Raw genomic sequence first — 20,423 nt, 5'->3', positions numbered from 1 at the left:
TCCGGGTTCTGTCAGCTAGACAATGCCGGCTGGCAACCCCCAGGGGTAGAGCTTTCTCTATGGGTGTGCCCACTCTTTGGAATCAACTCACCCTGGGACTTCGTTTGGCTTCTGACCTTCGCACCTTCCACCGCGAATTAAAAACATGGTTGTTTTCATCACCCAACCTGGACTGAGGGGGTTTAATTATTTTAATGGGTTTTAATATATGTTTTAAATTTATATTTATACATTTATGTATTTTGTATGTATTTTATATTTCATTGGGTTTGTTTTTATTGTTGTGAGCTTCCCTGAGTCTACGGAGATAGGGCGGCATACAAATCACATAAAATAAAAATAAATAAATAAAACAAATTTCTACAGCTAAATGTGCAGTTTGATGGTCTGAAATAGTTTGAGCAGACAGCCTTTTGATCATAAAAACACTAGTTGCCAATAGGGAAGAAACAATACATGTAAAACATTTCTCTCATCACTAATTGATATGTTGAAGAGAACCTATCCTTATTTGATAAATTGTCCAGGGAACAAATAAATAATTAGATGACAGTGCTATTAACAAGTTTAGCACTGGGCTACATAGGATACAGACTGTTAATTTGTATTAAAAATATAATTTTGTTAAATGAGATTCAGATAATTGGAGTCCTACTGCACATCATCTTTTGGTAATTAGATCTGCTCTGAACTTGTTTCAGACCACATCAATTTAATACTATTATTAGGTTATTAGTACAGGGAATAAGCTTGTGGTATTCCCTGCGTGTTCTTACATCTCAAAAGCAACATTAATAATATGTTAATTAAACTGCTGAAGTGAAAGGATCTGAAAAAACAATGATAGGTAACAAGAAAGCACACCCTTTTTATTTTTTTAAAATACTACATTTAAACAAGAAATAAACTGCACTCATAATGGCATTTAGAAATCCAGAAAAAATGGCTGAAGTTTTTGTTGTCCATGGAATAAACTGTAGCAGGCACATTAACCAATTGATGTTCATTTCACCTTACAGATAATTTATTGTACCAACACTGATTCCAACGTGATTCAAGAAATAATGTTTCTAAAACAAACACCATTTGTTGCTAATGATAGGGCAAAGCAAATTTGAGGAACATTTATAAACAGTAAAGTCTCTCTCTTTCTATACACATTTGCAAACCAATCTCTATTATTTGTAGATGAATTAACTATGGCTTGGAAAAAATCATTAAAGCCATCTGCTTGAGTATAGAAGAGAAGAAAGGGAAAATCCTATTGATTCTACTTGTAATGGCTGTAAACCAGGGCTGTCAAACTCGCAGCCCGTGGGCTGGATGTGTCGCATCCTAGCCATGCCCATGCCCAGTTTAGCAAAGGGGAAAAAAGTCCTGATACGTTATTTAATGCAACCGTGATGACGCAATTTGACACCCCTGCTGTAGACTATAAGGTCAGTTTGGGTTTTTTAGCATCATTTCCCTTACATTTGTTGCAACATTTTTTTAAAAAGAGCAGCATTACCAATGCCTGTTATGCTTCTGCAGAAATATACTGAGGGAGAAAACAACCCATATAAGGTACTGGAGGTAGGATATGGTAAGGTAAGGCTGGTTTCTGCTGAAGATGAATCCCTATCACAGATCTCAACAATTGAAATCAATATCTCAATCAGTCAAACATCCAGTGCTTTGCTATGAAGCATCTTGAAATGGTATGGTCTGATCAGCATAGATGTACAGTATATCATTACTGCTTCCACAGATTATTTCTTTGCTTTATTAGAATATTATTTAAAGAGCTTTTCACTCAGCTGTTATGTGATGCATTCAAACTGCTTTATAGAACATCGCTATATAAATAAATTATACGGTTGTGTTTATGGCTTCTTAGACTTTCAGGGGGAATGTGGTGGCTCAATGGTTAAAGACGCTGAGCTTGTCAGCTAGAAAGGCTGACAGTCAGGATTCGAAGCCTGAGTGTCGCACAACAGGGTAAGTTCCTGTTACTTGCACTAGCTCCTGTCCACCTAACAGTTTTTTAATTCCCACAACACTGTCAAACTATTTAGCAAGGCTGTATTACTATTCTTCTTCTCATCTTTCCTATTTCCTATGTCCTATGTCCTTTTCTACTTATGACTATAACTTTGTTGCTTGTATTGTTATATTCTTCTTCTTTGTTGCTTGTATCTTTACAATTTATATTGTTTTATTTAGTTTCCTAGTATGGTTTATATTGATTGCTTATTTAGTATCCTATAACTATCACTAAGTGTTCTTTCTTATGATTTATAATGAATGTATTTTTATGACTATGATCATGATTGATAATTTATAGCTTTTATTTACGCTGAGAGCTTATGCACCAAAGACAAATTCCTTATGTGTCCATCACACACTTGGCCAATAAAGAATTCTATGTTCTATGTTCTTCCCCAAGCCCCCAAAACTTTAACCTTAACTGTCTACTGTTGACCTCACCCCATTTCTAAGAGGTATGTAAGGGGCATGCATAAGTGCACCAGCGTGACTACCATCCATGTCCTAATATTCCTTTTTACTTACTCTTTTCATGTATTCAAATTATGTTTATACTTTTATCTGTTATCTTATATATGCTTGACAAATAAAATAAATAAATATGTTTGAAAGCAGCAAGTGCGACTAGATAAATAGGTATCACTCAGGGGTGAAATCTAAATTTTTTTGCTACCGGTTCTATGGGCGTGGCTTAATTAGTGGGGGGTCTTGATGGTAAGGTGACTGGGTGGGCGAGGCCAAGTCAATGTCACTTCTTTGCCCTTTTTTAATCTACAAAACACAACACAACACAACTGGCTCACCCACAATGTAAAAGCAGCTGTGCTAGACTCAAAATGGCCCCACAACAAGCAGGAACCTCACACAGCCACAAAAAGCCCAAAAAAACAACTTTCACACTTTACACACACACAACACAACACAACACAACTGACTCACCCACAATGCAAAAGCAGCTGTGCTAGACCCGAAATGACCCCTGCAACAAGCAGGAACCTCACACAGCCACAAAAAGCCCAAAAAACCAACTTTCACACTTTACACACACAAAATTCCGCATATAGCTTTGTGAGATTTTGTGTGTTTGTGTAGTTAGAGTGAAACACTACAGAAACACACTACATGTCCGAAAGCTGCACAAATATTATTTTATTTTATTTTATTTTTATTTTTATATAAAAACAGCTAAATTTAAAACTTCCTAAACTTTAAATGGCTAGGTCTAAAAAAAGAACAACTAAAAAAACCCCAATTAACTATTTTTTTTAAAGCTCCCAAAGGGGAAAAAAACTTACCCAATAGAATAAGGGTCTCCAATCTTGGCAACGTTAAGACTTGTGGACTTCAACTCCCAGAATTCCTAAGCCAGCTTTGCTGGGAGTTGAAGTCCACAAGTCTAGGCAGGAAGGCAGGCAGGCAGAAAGAGCTGCTCACCGATGAGCTTGATTGCAGGCAGGGAGATTCAGTTGCTTGCTGATGCATGGATTGCAATCGTCATGCGATCAGCAGCTAAGGTAAGCAAGCTGGAAGCTGGGAGGGGGGGAGAGAAAAAAAGAAACTTTTTTTCTTTTACATGGCTCTGGCGATCCAAACTGAGTTGCCTGATTAGCAACTCAGGGATGTCAGAGCTTGGCTGGTCAGAGCCATTTAAAAGGAAAAAAAGGCTCTGATGATCACGGGGCTCAGCTGGGCATGGGGGGCGGGGGCAGGGATTTTTGCTACCGGTTCTCCGAACTGCCCACCGCCATCACTACCTACTTGCCTGAGCCGGTCCAAACCGGGAGCGTTTGACTCCTGGTATCACTTCAGCGGAATGGGACAACTCGCCACAGCCAACTCAGTATGGCCAACTAACCACAGTGAATTCATGGTGAGTTTATGGCAGGATATTTCCCCATGGGACAAACTGCAGAAACACTTAACAATTCAATTTAATTATTTAAAATAAATTAAGAAAAATTTTAAATTTTGTCACTCATATTTTATTCTGTCCCTCCTTTTGCATCCTTTCTTTAATGATTCTATGCCACCATCTCTTTGATATTAGTGTAACTCTTGTCCCTCAGTGACTTGCCTCACAGTAAGTTGGCCGTGGCAAATTGTCATAGATCTCCACTTTGGTAGGAAGGCAATAGCATTCTGTGTGCTTCAGCATACTGTATAGTCATGCTGGCCATGTGGCCACAGAAATGTCTTCGTACAATGCTGGTTGTTTCAGCTAAGAAACGGAGATTAACACTGTCAGCTTGAGTCAGAAATAACTGGACAAGTTCTAATACCTTTAGAACTTTCTGAGATTTCTATATTTTGTTAGATTATTACTGTGATCTCACAAAAATGAGAGATCAAAGATAGAGATTTCTCCCGCTCCTTTTCCTTTTACATCAGTGAAAGAGATGGTGCTATGAATGTAGTATCTGGTTTAAAACTAACATGTTTACTATAAATATGTACAAAGAGAGAAACAAGGGAAAGAAAGCTTAAATTTTTCTTTGTAATCCACTCTTTGTAAATCACAGGTTTCCCAATTCTTTAGTCAGATGAACATCAAGAATGTTGAAAGCATTTTTCTGGGTTGTAGATAATTTAGATAATAGGTGCTATGAATGAGGATTTGTCTTTTAGCAAATAAACAAAAACCTCTGTTTACTAAAAGAAAATCTGAAAGGTTTTTTTAAAATTCCTTTTTCTCTAACCTCACAAAGACATTCTATCCTATTTTGTTCTCTTCTGCATTCTATACACCTTTGCCTTTTTTTTTTTTTTTAGGTCATTGTTGAATTGGGCACATCCTTGTAGGTGGCCTAGAAGCTGTATCTGGTATTAAGTGTAAGGATTACAGTGATGAATTGGCTTATGTAAAATCACTTGATCTGTCTTAACAAGGCATTTCATCTTACACTTTATTGCTGTGCTGATTTGCAAAAGGTACTTCAACTATCAACTAATCTAGTTTACCATGCACAAGATATATATTGTAATTAAACCATTGAGCTGCTTATCAGTTAACTATTGAGCCATGTGCAAGTTGCCTTTGATATAATCTGCTACATGTATAGAACCAGTTGCACCAAATTCAAGAAAGTATCATTTGCAGATGGGCCTTCTCTATGTTGGTACCTATACTGCCCTGAAATTTGTGAGATCTCTTATTATATCAGTTTATTAGTTATTTATTATATTACGATTATCACATTTAAAGTCTTTACTCCAGTTTCTCTATATGAATGTTGGATAAATGGTTTTGTATTTCTTTTCCCCACTATTTTTTTAAACTAATATGCTGATGTTTTAGTTAATACAAATCAAATCACGCAAATTATGGTCACTGATTAGAATTCTGCAAATAATTATAATTGGGTCATTTTGTAATCAAAATATTTGTAGGTTTACAGACAGTATGACAATATATAGTCATATAAAAAAAACAAAATTGTACTGATTTGATAAAAGTAATTGGGCAGCAAATAAATCAGAATTCTCTAGGTATTTTGATAAGGAGATATAAATCAGGACTCTGTATCTTTATAAAATTTGAAGTATGACAGGTCATGAACTGTAGATGCAGCTGCTCCTTCTCTATAGAGATACAATTTTATTTATTTATATTTATTTATTCAGTTTGTATAGCTGCCCATCTCAAACCCAGTGAATTATAAAATCTTCACTTGTATGGACTTCTTCTTTTTTTTTTTTTTGCTTTTGTGCTTGAAAATGGTTCTTGGGAATACCATAATGTAAGTGCTATCTGGAGAAAAACTTATTTGATTAAGCATCTTGCAAGCCTTAAAATTTAGGATTGACTACATGTAGTCCTTGAGTTACAACCGTTCATTTAGTGAACACTCCAAGTTACAATGGCACTAGAAAAAAACTTATGACTGTTTTTCACAATTACAACCAATGCTGCACGCCCATGGTCATGTGATCAGCATTCAGACGCTTGGAAACTGGCTCATATTTATGACAGTTTTTTCTCCTGAAAAAGGACCTTTGGAACAACCATGACCTGGATGACTGAGAATCTCTACAGACTTTTAGCTATACAATTTGGGATGAACACCCTTTGAATGGTGTGGAGTAGGAATGGATTTCCAGAGGAAAAATTGCAGACTACAGGAACCAGGAGCACAACTCAGGTGACCTGAGGACATAGGTAAACCTCCAAGTGCTTCAAGGACCCTCTAAAAAGATGGAAATGACCAGCTGCCTGCAAGGAACATAAACCCTTCCATTTCCCACTATCCTGTCAGAGCTGAAGAAGCTTCTTGGATGAGAAGTGAAATGTCTTCAAAGAAAAGACAAGGAAGTCCAGTTGCATTCTAAAAAAGCACTTTTGGAACATTTATGATGGTTGCAGTGTCTCGAGGTCATATGATCCTCTTTTGCGACCGTCTGACAAGCAAAGTCAATGGGGAAGGCAGATTCACTTAATAACCATCATAAAATGGGGCAAAACTCATGTAACAACTGTATTGCTTAGCAACAAAAATTTGGGACTCAATAATGTTGTAAATCAAGGACTATATGTACTCAGGAACATGTTCCTTGGGTAGGACAGGCTAATCCAGTTTTTGCTTTCAAATCTTTAGCAAGCTACTTGAGTTCGTTAGTGCTTGATCATAATCCCTCATCAAAATCCCCTTCCTTGATAGCCCAGAGTGTTGCAGCATTTCTAGGGATGTCATTTTCCATGTTTAGAATTGTTCCAATGGGAAGACTCTAAACTAGTTTTTGAAACTTGACCATTTTAAGATTTGTGGATTTCCAAAAAAGAAAAAAAGCCTATGGACTTCAACTCCCAGAATTCCCCAGCATGCATATCTTAAAGTTGCCAAATTTGAAAATATTGCATTGGATTTTCCGGGGGTGGGGTGGGGGACAATAACCAGTGGGAAACAAGACAAATACATGAGCCAGTTTTTATTTTAGTCAAACCTGCCATGTTTTTAACTACCACACTATATACTTAGGGGACGACTTGAAATATAGTCCTTGATTATTTGGCTAATAATAATTTTAAATCAGAACTTTTTTTGCTGGGGACAATGGACAAACAACTAGAAAAGACTTATGGGTGATAAACATAGTAATCACAATGAGAATATGATGTGCACAAATTGGAAAGTCTCTATAATATCTATAATGGCGGTATTGTTGGTGAAGATGACAGAAGTGGCAGAGATGGCAAAATTGACTTGCTTTATAAAAGAAGCAGAAATTACATTTATTAGTGACTGAGAGTCCTTTACACCATGTACTTTTTGCTGGAAACAGAAAAAAGTAAAACTTATTATTTATGGGTATGATTAGAAAGGATAGAATATGGAAAAAAAGAAAGAAACTTGTGATGTAACCTTAAGAAAAGAGTCAAATAGAGTGTCATTTATAGCTGCAGGAAAGAAGATCAAAAGTCACTTCTTAATTTCTTTTCCTTTCCTTTCCTTTTGTTTTAAATGTTTTTACTTTGTCAAATTTAATTAATAAATTTTAAAAAACAAATAGATGAAATTTTCAAGCAGTTGGACTAAGCCATTTCCAGAGGTATAAGGGAGATGCATCAAATCTTTTTATTGGCCAAGTAAAAGTTTAATGCTGTTCAAAACTGTTCGTTATGTAATTTTGGATCACAATTGTTTAATTAATTTTATTATTTAATTTTATTGGTGGAAAGTTGGGCTATGAATCCAGAAATGTTCATAAATTAAATATACAGCCACTGTGAGGATTTCCATATTGATAAATATAGAAGCAAAGTTTAGGAAGAGAGTGAAAGATCAACTATTGATGAACTACTGTTATTCTCTGATAAAAGTATATATTAATGTTATCCAAAAATGATGAATGCAAAAAAACAGCAATGATACACAATAAAAGTGTATCAACCAGTAGGTTACTAATTTTCACTTGATTATCATACAAAGAAGAAATATATATTCAAAATATATTATATGAAATGCAATACAATATACTCTAAAGTGCTTATGTCCATGTTTTAGGTTCTGCTATTCCTTCAAGAGGTCAAGAAAATATGTATAGTACTCCCTTCTCCAGTTTTTATATGAGAACACATCCTAAATAGGTGGCTAAGAAGCTGAGCTTCAGAAAGGTTGGCAGTTCGGCGGTTTGAATCCCTAGCATAGGTCTCCTGCGTGAGCAGGGGGTTAGACTAGATGACCTCCAAGGTCCCTTCCAACTCTGTTACTGTTACATCTGACCCAAGATTATGAATGAAGATGATACCGATGTGCCTTGGTCACCACAATCCAGTTATACATCTTGTATTACTGCCTCACTGTTGCCAAAAATGAACATGGAATTATAGCTGGACCCATATCCAAAATCTACTTTTGGATAAGGATATTCATAGATAGGAACATAGATATAGACAATGTTTATTGCTCATTATCAGGTTCCAAAATGAAATGTATCTAATTAGAGGAGGAAAATGATTACTTTCTGAATATTGACTCAAAATGATAAATAGTGCTAGCCAGAGTACAATAGCAAGAGATGCTGGGAAATATAATGGAGTCCCTAGTTCTCTACCCTGATTATGAAATGGGTTGATGATCAGTAGCATCTCCAGGAGTGAGAGACATAGGAAATATCAGGTGGAGAGAGGCCTAGTCAGAAGAACTGAAAATGTAATAAGTCAGAGATCCATTCTGATTTAGCTTATTAGAAAAAAGCATACCACCCACTCAAGTATGGCAGGAATGGATATTGGGAGATGTCCTTTTCAGAGAGCTGGACAGTTGGAATATAGTAGTAGTGATTAGCAAAAAAAAAAAAAAAAGGTATGATGAAGCAGATCATTACAAGGAGGTATATGAGAAGAGCCATGTTATGTGAGATGGGTGGCCATATAATATGATCAATCAGTCAATTAATAGGAAACTTGGCTCCATTGCCCTGTTGGCTTCATAGCATAGCACAACCCAGTGTTTGGATGCTAAATTGTTGAAAGTGCTAGATTCTGGGAAGTTTTGCATTAAGGTTGGTTGTGTTAAGTGTAGGTTGATTGCAATAGGCTTATGACTGTTGTAGAGAAAACAGCAGGTCTGGCATGCAAGACTAAAACCTAGCCAAGTGAAAATAAAATATTTTCTTTTCAAAGACATGCTCAGACAGATTTTGGTGGAACCACAGCCTGAACAAGGCTGAGTTCTAGAGGATGCATCTCTGTAAGTTATATATGTTCATGATACCATCAGCCTCAAAGAAGGCATTGATGCACATTCTTCCCATCGTCCAAGGCTATTACTCAAGTTATCTTAATAATTTCTATTCAGTCACCAATCTTCCCTTTTGGGAATTCCCGATGAAATGGATTGTCTATATCTCTTCATACCAAGGGATAGCATGGAAACTGCGTTAATTGCTGTTGTGTTTGACCTTCAATGGAACACAGATGAAGCCCTCATGGTCATTCTAGATCTCTAAATTGTAATTTGAAAGTGAATGGTTTCTACATGGATAGGTAATTCTTCATAAGTGAGCAGCACTATGGTTTTCCAAGTGATTGCACCAAAATTTTAAGAAACAAAATGCTACTGTTAATTTTCAGGAAGAGAAAGGTAGCTAATCTAGATTATATAAAAAATTCCTAGGAATAAGTCACACTGAACCCATTGATATTTTTCTTGAAGAGACAGTCTATGTCAGTGATGGCTAACCTTTTTGCCATTGTGTGCCAGGAGGGGGCGCAAGGGAGGTTCACACATGTGTGTGCCACACCCATAATTCTATGCGTCCTACCCTGTACATGCGCGCATGTCCACCCTCCCCCCCCCCCCGCTCCTGGTACGCGATGGCCCGATAGGCCTGTTTTTCTTTCTCACTTGGCTCCAGATCCTCTCTATGCATCTGGGGAGGGCAAAAACAGCCTTCCTCACCCCCTCAGAGGCTCTCTCTAGGAGCTTCCTGTCAACCGGAAGTTGGGAAACAGGCCATTTTGGGCCTCCGGAGAGCCTCCAAGAGGGTGGGGAAGGCTATTTTCACCCTCCCCAGATGCATAGAGAGGATCTGGAGCTAGGTGAGGAAGAAAAATGGGCCTTCCCTCCCCCAGGCCCTCCGGAGGCAGGAAACAGCCTGTTTCCCTACTTCTGGTGGGCCCAGAAGGCCCGAAAATCTAAGCTGGCATGCCCACTGATATGGCTATGGGTGCCATAGGTTTGCCATCACAGGTCTATGTCATTTCAAAGAAAGTTATTGTTATAAGACTATGCTATAAATAAGCTATGAAAGCATGTCTAATGATGATCAATTTGATTAAGTAATATTTTAAAAGTTGGCATGTTTATATCTATGTGTAACATTTTAATGTGTGTATGGATGCTTTGATGAAGAACTCCAGATCAAAACCATCATTATTTTACCACACTAAGAATAGTGAAATATTCAGATAAGAATAAATTTGAAAACAATGTGACAAAAATAGTTATGTAGATGGCACTATACTGTACTTCATATCTAAGTTAGTGCCCTTGATTTTAATAAAGATCAGAAAAAAAGACTATAGATTATTAACTTGTTTTTTAAAAATAGGTTATGGCAATAGTTACTTGCCTATAGGCATTGTATGTCACTACCATCACAGTAAACTAAGATACTGTTTGCACTTTTAACTATAGCCAAAACCACACAGATGGTTTGAGTAAACCAGCCTTTCCTAGCCTGTAGCCCAATAGAATTGCTGTGTTACAAGTTTCACCATTTCAGCTAGAAAACTATTGAAAAGGTGGAAGTCATCAAAGGGTAACGGGTTAGGAAAAGCACATATTGAATGATTGCAAACAGCAAGACAACTCCCCAACACACACACACTGCCAAAGCATAAGGGGCAAAGCCAAGTCAGTTAAAAAGCAAAACTGTAAATTCAGAATATTTTTAATAGGAGCCCACTGTATATGATTATAAAAAGGGAACTACTTAGCCAATGAAAAACAATACTGAAGGTGGACAAACTGTGGCATGTCAGAGAGCCCTGAACCTGCTGGCCTTATCATGGCAGAAGTAACAGATACTGGGAACCGTGATTCAAAAATATGTGCAAAATTATATTTTAAATTCTAGAAATACAAGCTCTCATAATATTTAACAAGTTAATTTAGAAATAATTGCTATATTTTTAAAGCAATAAAAACCCCAATACAGGAAGGAAAATTATTTAACTGGTGTGCTATTGATATGCAACTTCAATCTCATTCTCTACCTCAAGAGGAGTTAACGTTCTCTCCAAACATTTTAGAATTCCACTTGCTTATTGGCCTCAAGTATTTTATTCTTAACTTGAATTTGAACCTGATCCATAAGATGTTCAGATAGATTTCAATCCCCAGTAAATCAGGATAAATGGCACTAAACAATTGTGTTGCATTAAATAGTCACTGAAACTAATTGACAATGAGCATGTTCAAAAAAAAAAAAAGCGGGGGGAGAGCAAATCCTACCAAACATGAAGATATGGGAACATAACTGTCTGGCTTTACCATTCCTTTTCTTCTCCTTGGTTAAAACTTTGGGAGTTGGGATTAAGGTGTTCCTCATCTTTCAGTGAATCAAAAATAAAGATTCAAGTTTAAACATCACGAAAGCAGATCTGTATTAGATGTAACCAAGGGTTGAGTGTAATCTACAATTTTCTTTTTCTTTATTTCCTCAATTTTGCATTTGTTCCTCATTGAGCATATTCAGGCAATTCAAATCCATATATTGTTTCATTGTTTTTCCCTGTGCCTGGGAGTAGAGGGACATTGCATTTTTGTCAGGGGAAGATGTATGCAACATGCTGTATGTAGCTGCCCTAACATCCTTTTTTACCCTCCCCCATTATTATAACAAACCAACCATCCTGTCCATCATGCTGTCAGCCAAAGAGGGCTGCCTTATGAGGTAGTCCAGACTAGAATCACAACAGGAATAGTAACATCATTTTTATTGTAACATGCCATTAATAGCATCTTGTAAATTTGAAAATTCCTTTGATCAGCACCTGGCCAGCTATTGTCTGCTCCTTTAAGCCCTCCCTCCAGCCAGCAATTACGGCTATAAAAGCTGTGCTGAGAAACTTCTGGAAGGGGTTATGCTAGTATGTGAAAGAGAGGGAAGTAAGTGTATGCTCTCTTACTGAAATAAAACCACACAAAAGAGCCTAAAGTTGTTAGAAAAATACTTTTCTCCAGTAGTAGGACTCATAAGAAGTAGTAGTTGAAGCAGAAATAGTAGATGTAGTAGGAGTAAGGAAGAGTGAGCAGTGAGTCGTAATCTGTTTGTGTGTTGCCTAAGGACATGGGTGGTTGTCCTCCACTGACTTTTCTACTTAAAAGAACCTGTGACATTCATTCTTGCTCTCATGAAAATTGGGGAGGCTCCCTTCAGGGATGCTTTCACCACCTCTCTTCATTTGGAATCAAGTTGAATTTATCTGATCGTGTCTAGTCTGTAGCTCTTCGTCTTGTCTTCCAAGGTTATTCCCACATACCATTACAAGAGGTGGCAGATTTTGACCTCAAATGTAGTTTCCATATTTATCTTCCCCAGGACAATACTGGGTGAGTTACTATTTATGAAAACACCTTCAAAAGGAAAAGACTGAAGGACAGGGCTAGACCTCAGAAATAACAAGCTAGAACAATTTTGACCAGATATGGAAAAAGCAACAAGTATATGTGATAAAGCTACCACTAATAAAGTGAGGAGAGATATACATGTCCTGACGTGAAATACTATAATGTTGTACTGTGTTTCCAAGGAAGATTGACCAGTTAACAACCTATTGTGATTTCTCAAAGAAATGGGTTTTCTTTATTTTTACAAATTTTGTTTGCCTTCATTTGGGGATTTTTAGCAGCTAACTATATATAAACTATGATAGTTGCTTGCTGTGGTTGTGTAGATGCAGCAAGGAGAAACATCTTTGCTTTGTTCCAGTAAACCTTTCAATTATGTTGAATGAATAAAAATAAAATCATTAGACATTCAAACAACCATCTTTCAGAAATCAGCTGCCAGATTTATTAATCTACCTGGAAAAATGTGGAATAAAAACAGAACTTAAAATATTCTTTTTTTTTTAAGGTACAATTTCAAAAAGATCCAACAATTCCAGATAACAAATTCTTATACCATTTTCCCCCTGGGAATTATCTTTTTGTTCAGTGAATCACTACCATATACAGTATATAGATATAGATATATATTAAATATTAAGACATTTGACTCAGGCTTTCTTTTTTTCAACTACCCCATTCACCTAATATTTTCTCTTCAAATAACTTTTCCTTGCAATAAAACCAGGACCAAAAGTAACCACAGAACCTTTTATTTAAGGGGGACATATACTGGGGATCTATGTCAGTTAAAAAGTGGCTCTGTAAATCTGGATTAATCCATACTTTTCAGAACAAACACCAGGAGTTTGTTCTGTTTTTTTTTATATATATATCAAGTGACATGTTCTGTATACCCCTGCCCATTAAAAATACAAACATGATGCAGGAGATTGAAGGTGTACTCAATTATCCTGTGAACTTTAACCAGAAGAATAATAATCCCAGGTCAAATCAAATGCTATCTTTGGGGCTATCAATAAGGGTGGTGAATTAATATTTTCAATAAGAGGGGCATTGAGGGGTGAAGATAAAAACCTTGGCCTCTCGAATCGACTCAGTATGCTTTAATGTCTGGCTACCTGAAAGAATAAAGATACAATTATCATTAAGCAAAATGTGTACAGGTTTCTAGTAAAGATACTTGCTTCTCCCTGTAAGGACTTTTAGCATGAACTCACAGCCAGTTTATTTAATACACCTTGTTTAGAAGCAAGCATGTTTCTGCACATCTACCCTAACTTAGCAGTTAAGGCAAGGAGAAACCTTATTTTAGATTCTTGTTGTTAGAGGATCAAAATTGGCAAGAGGTCAGCTGTGCAATCACATCAATACCCTGCCCTTTTATATGTACGTACAAGAGATGGGGCTTCAATTGTGATGTTGCACCTGCCACTTTAGAGATCTTGACTCCTCCAAAGATGCTTCTGTTGTTAAGACTGGGGGACACATTTGGAATTTTAAGTACCTCACTCAGAAAAAAAAGATAGGCAGAGATGACTATTCACAAAATGGCTGTCATGATGGATGCAGCCAGACAGAAATCACCCATCTACCAGATGTCAAATGCATATATATTCCCAGGACTTCTACCTCCTCATTTACCTAGGTATATTCTTAGTGGGCAAGTGGACATTCCCCAACTGTTATTTTTTTTAATAAGCAGAACTTTTTTTTAAAGTAGAACTGTGATTGAAGACAGTTGGCACTCTGAAAATGCTAGCTTCCCATTTTTAAGTTAGTTGAGGAGGGAAGTCTAGGGAAGGTCAATAGTAGCATCTATAGGCTTCATGATTAAAGTCACTGATTCTATCCCAATTTTAGCTTTTCAAAAACAAAAAATAAATTTTATACCAGCTAGAGAAATTTTGCCATTGAATAATGGCAGGGATAAGATGAAGCACTTTTTGCAGAGATTTCTGTAAGGTTAACATGCCATGGAATTTTAACATGCACACATGAAACTCTCTTAATGTTTTAGGGTGAAAGAGATGCAGACCCAGTGTGCTTTGTTGCAGCTGTGGTTTACAGTGGTTAATACTCATTAAGTTTGAAATGAATTGCATTATAAATCATTTATAGATTTATAGGTTCCTGACTAACACTGAGTGCAAAGTAAATCACCACATCCCGGCATCTCTGATATCATGTCATTTACAATGAAACATTTTTTTTGAAACTAATAATTATGGACTCCTATCCGCCCTTTCTCTATTTCAGAGTTGATTTCTGGGCAAAGCATATATATGACTATTGGGATGGATGTTCTGGAAGAGAAGTGGTTTGAAAAACCACTCTCCAAACTTCAAACATGCTTTCTATTTCCTGCTTCAATGCAAAAAGTTAACACTGAAGATAAGATCTTCTTAAATATTATTCATTTAATTTGATCTCAAGAATAAGATCTTTGTCTTCTTTCCAATGTTGCCTTCCCCAAAATTAAAACAACTTTTAAAGGGTTTCCCAAACTTACCTAATCACACTTACAATTAGTGTCCCTAACAAAATTATTAAGCATCAGTGCCAGCACTACATGATACAGCCCAAAAAAAAGAAATAAAGAAAGAAAGAAAAAATAACTATTTTTGATATTATGTAGAGGACTCTGCTCCACGGAGCATTATAAAAGGTCCAGCAGAGCTCCTCTTTAGCAAGCTGGAAAATCCTATCCATGTCGCAATGCACATAAAAGCTGTTTATAGCACAGCTATGGCATAAGCTATTTTTCTAAGCAGTAAAAGGTTCAAGTTATCTATTCTGTCCTGAATGCTACCTGTAGTTACAGCATTGCTTATAAAGAGCATAGTAAATTCAGCAAAGAGAGTATTACAGGAATAAAGACAGCAGCAGAAGCGATAGCATTAGCTAGTATGTATATATGCTTATCAACATAACACAGCAGTATAAAGGCTTAAATGCATATTATTGGATATCGTGTCTAAAATTACTAAAGTACTTATTTGTATATTGGATGTTTTGCTGAAGGAGAAACTGCTGTGGATTGAAATAGCATAATGAGATATGAGAACTAGTACAGTTAATTCTTATTGATTGAATAACCTATTTATGAATCAAAGAAAGTGGAAGGACAGCATTCTGTCTCACCTTTGCGATCACAGTCCTGTACATAAAGTTAAAAGAATATGCAGAATAGTTCAGTATAAACAATTACTACACTCAGGTGGATGTTGAAAAGTTGAAAAAGATTAAATGTTGATGTATTTGCATAACAAGATGGCACCTGATATCAGAAGCTAAGCTACAGCCTTGCAATTTATAATCACAAATCAGGAACTGTGTTCTTCGGATCAGAATGAATGCTTTCCTTAATGACGTGTACAGAATCAAGGTAGTGTCTAAGATACATAGATATGGTTTTAAGAGATAAAATAAAAGTAGAACCTGTCTTTTAAGGAACAAAACTAAAAATCTAATTCTAGTTCTTTTCAAATCCAGCATCTATTATTGGTCCCTAGCTCAGGGGTAGAGCACATATTCTGAATGTGCAAAGCTCAATCTTTGTAAAGGGTAAATAACATCTATCTAGCAATAAAAAAAGACAGGAAAAATGGCTAGACTATAGTGAAAATAGGAGAGAGAGGAGAGTGTCCATGACAGATAATTCTCCAGGTAGTGTACAAATGGTTATTGATCACGTCTAGAATTAACTGTACTATGGGTAATTAGAGAACATGTACATTATTTTTAACCAAGTAAGAAACAGAAACAAACTCAGATATGATACAGCTTTGTTGTACTTAAAACCTGTATTTTCCACCTCTGTTCCAAAGAATAAACAATTAGATTCTAAACTTCCCTTTTCAAATAAAGTGCACTGTCCATGTCAGACTACAGGAGTAATACAACAGAAGAAACCCCTTTATAGTACTCTTTTATTCTTTTTACAGTTTTTAATCCTTATTCTTATAAAATCAACTGAAGGGAATTCAGCTTTTGTCTTGGTCTCATGAAAGAGGGAGAAGCTTAGGATGAAAAAGGGGCTTCACTCCTGTCAATCCAATTAATATACATAGCCTTCATTATAAGGGTGGGTATTACAGCAGCCTCCTTCTTGCATATAGACCATACTCTCATCAAAGTGGGACAGAGGGACAGTGTCCTCTTCATTGATATGACGTTCGACGTCAGTTTTCAGCAAGGGACGCTGGTTATCCGGAAAGGCCATGGAGAAGAGGGCTTCAGGGTCACAAACAAACTTGTACACGTATCTCTCTCCAGCAACCTTAAGAGCAATGTTAAAGAAGGAGAAGGGTGGAAAAGAGAAAGGCTGTAAGAGATAGAAGTACAATTTTCTTTTGCAGCCATATAGGGGTATCAAAAAAATATTTTGTGCATCAGGAACACAGAAAACAAGATGCACAAGGAAAACTGGGCAAAAATTAGACGACAATGAATGACATGGAAGATTAATGGCTTTACTATTTTTTAAAAATAATTACATTGAATAGGGATTTTCAAACCTTTTCAGGCTGTAGAACCTTCATTTTAAAAAAATACCCTAGAACTCTTGATGAGAGGCAAGCTCTAGTGATAGAAAAATTGGGTGAGTCTGCATGAACTTTTTCTTTTCCTCTTAGTCTGTCATGGAACTCTACCATCATTTAGTAAAAAACAAAAAAACAAAAACAAAAGACCCTAGGGTTCAGGGAACATAATCTTAAAAAATAATCCCAACATAGAGAATTCTTTTGAATTGCATTACTGTTTTAATCTGAAAAATATATTGAACAATCCAAACCTATGACTCATTGTTAATAAGCTTCTGCTGTCCCAAATGCAGGAAAAGAAGAGGGACAAAGGAAGAGACAACTGCCAGACAAGTGCCCACAAGATTAGACAGGCCAAGGACAGTCTTATTAGTTTCCAATATATATATATATTTAAATTCCAATTCTTTTCTTGAGCCTTATTGAAGCTTGAAGCAATTGAAGTTAGATTGTATCACATCAGCTGATGCTGTATTAGCTGTTCCTGTCTATTTAGGCCAAATGGGGTTTGTTTTCTGTTTTTATTTTATGATGGATGAAAAGTGCATTGGAAGCTTTGAGTATTTATATACCATCAGGCTATTTTGATGTGGAGGTGACTAAACTTCATCAGAAAAACATTCATCTTCAAGAAAGAAAATTGATAATGGACTCCATCAAGATGTTATTTTCACAAGAGCTCAGAAAAGAGAGGCTGTGGTTATTTGAGACAAGTATAAAAAAGCAGATGGGTTTTGAATCCCACCATTTTTTGTGCCTGCCTTTAGCAAAGTGGCAGGACTTTTATCACTCTGCATGGGTTTTATTATGGCTACGTTTCCCAAAGAAACTGTAACAGGAAGTTTGCGTATCATTCAATGACAGTCGTTTTTTCATCCCTGTAATTTTGAGGCAAGTTCTTGAAAGAATACAACATGCTTTTTTTAAAATAAGGTCTCATTTGCATGTTTTCTTGTAACTTCAACACCTAGAGATGTTAATCTGATGCTAACTTGGTTAGCATCAATCAGTAGTGGGTTCCACTTACCTTTGCTACCGGTTTGGAACTGGGAGTGTGCTTGTGTGTGCACTCGCATGTGGCACTTCTGCGCATGCACAGAAACTTTTGCGCATGCACAGAGCATCTGTGTTGACATCCGGGTGGGTGGGCAGAGCCTCCTGCCACTGCCGCCACTACCGGTTCGGGCGAACCGGTAGAAACCCACCACTGGCATCAACCATATATTTTCCTACTCACAGACCCTTCTGTTTTGAAGAAAATATTTTTCTTATCTGATAAAGCATTCTCGGAAGCTTAAAAGCTGTTAATTCACAAATGTACTGTTGGCCTAATGAAATACCTCTTTCATCAGATTTTGATTTTATTTCCCCCTTTGAGCAAATGCTATTTGTGTTTTGGTTAATTCGGTTTTTACAGTGATTATTTAAAACAAGTGAATAAGGTTGGCTTTAAAAAGGCAGTACAATTATGTTTTGATTAAGAAAAACAGTAGATATACTGAATATCGAATACACTTTTATAGTTATCCTGATTATTAGTGTAAATACTGGATTAAGTTGGGGAAACAAAATTGAAATCCCCAACAAGCCACTGAAATCAAATACTCTTATGCCAATCACTGTATCTCTTCCTCTCAGTGCATGGATTTCAGATATTACAGAATTACATCCTCTAATAGCCTCAAGTAGTATAGGTAATGGATAAGGTTTCTGGCCACCATCATCTGGCAACATATGAAATCTTCTAATCCTTCTCTCAGCAGTCTTAATCTTTTATTTATTGATTTATCAAATTTATTATTCAAATTTACATTTATTAATATTAAATTAAGCAAATTTATAAATTAAGGAAATTATTATGAAAATAAAATGATAGCATAAGAATGACATGTATAGCTTCAATCATAAAAACAGCTGCAGTGTCAAAATGAAGACCAAAAAAATCTGAACCACTATAATTACAATCAATTATGTGTGTGTGTGTGTTTGTGGGTGTATCTGTGCATGTACACACACGCATACAGAGATAATTTTTATAATCGAGGATAATAGTTTTCTATTTATTTTCTGAAACTTTTGAAGATAACTACTGTAATCTGCATCAGATTTGAGTCTTGGCTCCTTAAAAGGTTTTGAAGAAAGTTAAAAACATACTTTGCAAGAGGGTTGTGTTTTCTTTGACATGGGGGTATGTGAAGGAGAAAAATGTACAGAGGCATTAGGCAGGCCAATCTGTTAATGGTGTGGAAGAATTTACAAAATTGACCAAAACCCTACTATAGCTTTTCAATTTGCATCAATGTTCACATTCTAAATCATGGATTTTGAAATAATAGGCTGGGGAGAAGGTTTCATAAGGAAATTTAAAAGTTAGACAGTTCATGAATTTCCTTATATTGGTCATACTAGATATGCAGTTTAGAAATACTTGAATTTTTAAACCAGTTTATAAATTAACATGCAATATTTCACGGAAATACTAAAAATACAAATTTCTCACCTTTTGCATGATTCCCTTTTCATAATAATAGCGAAGTGAACGGCTAAGTTTATCATAGTTCATAGCTGGTCTGTTTTTTTGAATCCCCCAGCGCCGTGCCACCTGTCATCAAGAGAGATTAGCATTGATCTGTTACATTTTATAAATTTTTGTTATAAATTTGATAAAACTGGCATTATCTGATCCCTTCCTGTCAGCATTTAGGCCTGCCCATAGTAATGTGGTGATTGAATGCATTGATCGATTGCATTTTGATATATCTCATTATCTCTCCTTGATCTCTCAGAACTTTTTGATACCATCTGTCATGGTATAATTTGGACTGATTTATAGGTATGGGAGGCATGGTGTTGATGTGGTTCTCTTCCTTTTTCCAGAATCAATTCTAATTGATATTGGGGAAAGGAACAATTTGAGTTTAAAACCTCTGCTTTGTAGGGTGTCTTTAGATACATGGAGGTACATGGAGGGTGTCTCAATGTACCTATTTGACACCTGCATGAAACTACTGCTGATATTATATCTCACATCTATAAATAATGTCAGTGGGCTAATGATATCTGATTGTATATCTCAACCCTGTTACATACACTAAATAAATAAATCCCCAACTTGGATCAACCGAAGTGCTACTGTCAAGGTTTTTTCCCAGAGCCTGGAAATTTGGATGGTGAAGAAGGTTTCAGCTCAACTGAATCAATCAAGATTAAGTAGATGTGAATTTTAAAGTCCTCTGATCCAGAGAATTCCATCTTTAACTCTGCATTGGAAAGT

General features: G+C 36.2%; 1 protein-coding gene across 8 annotated transcripts in view; it reads right to left on the bottom strand.

The window, feature by feature from the left end:
- The window catches only part of ETV1 (ETS variant transcription factor 1), a 142,464-nt gene that overhangs the window by 24,810 nt on the left and 97,231 nt on the right, over positions 1-20,423 (bottom strand). For 6 of the 8 annotated variants that reach the window (XR_015734040.1, XR_015734038.1, XR_015734037.1 and 3 more), the window contains exon 12: positions 19,650-19,751. Coding sequence is in view for 2 of the 8 variants with exons in the window: in XM_087892719.1 (XP_087748845.1) it covers positions 16,663-16,884; positions 19,650-19,751 (324 nt within the window). In the remaining 6 variants the exon portion in view is untranslated. Of the gene's footprint in view, positions 1-16,517; positions 16,885-19,649; positions 19,752-20,423 lie in introns of those variants that run through there. The other 2 variants (XM_087892719.1, XM_087892720.1) reach the window with 1 other exon arrangement.

This window comes from Pantherophis guttatus, chromosome 4, assembly GCF_059756535.1.
Source record: "Pantherophis guttatus breed Tessera chromosome 4, ASM5975653v1, whole genome shotgun sequence".
Classification (NCBI taxonomy): Eukaryota; Metazoa; Chordata; class Lepidosauria; order Squamata; family Colubridae; genus Pantherophis; species Pantherophis guttatus.
Note: the sequence above shows the minus strand (reverse complement) of the source record. Positions and strands in the feature narration are given on the sequence as shown.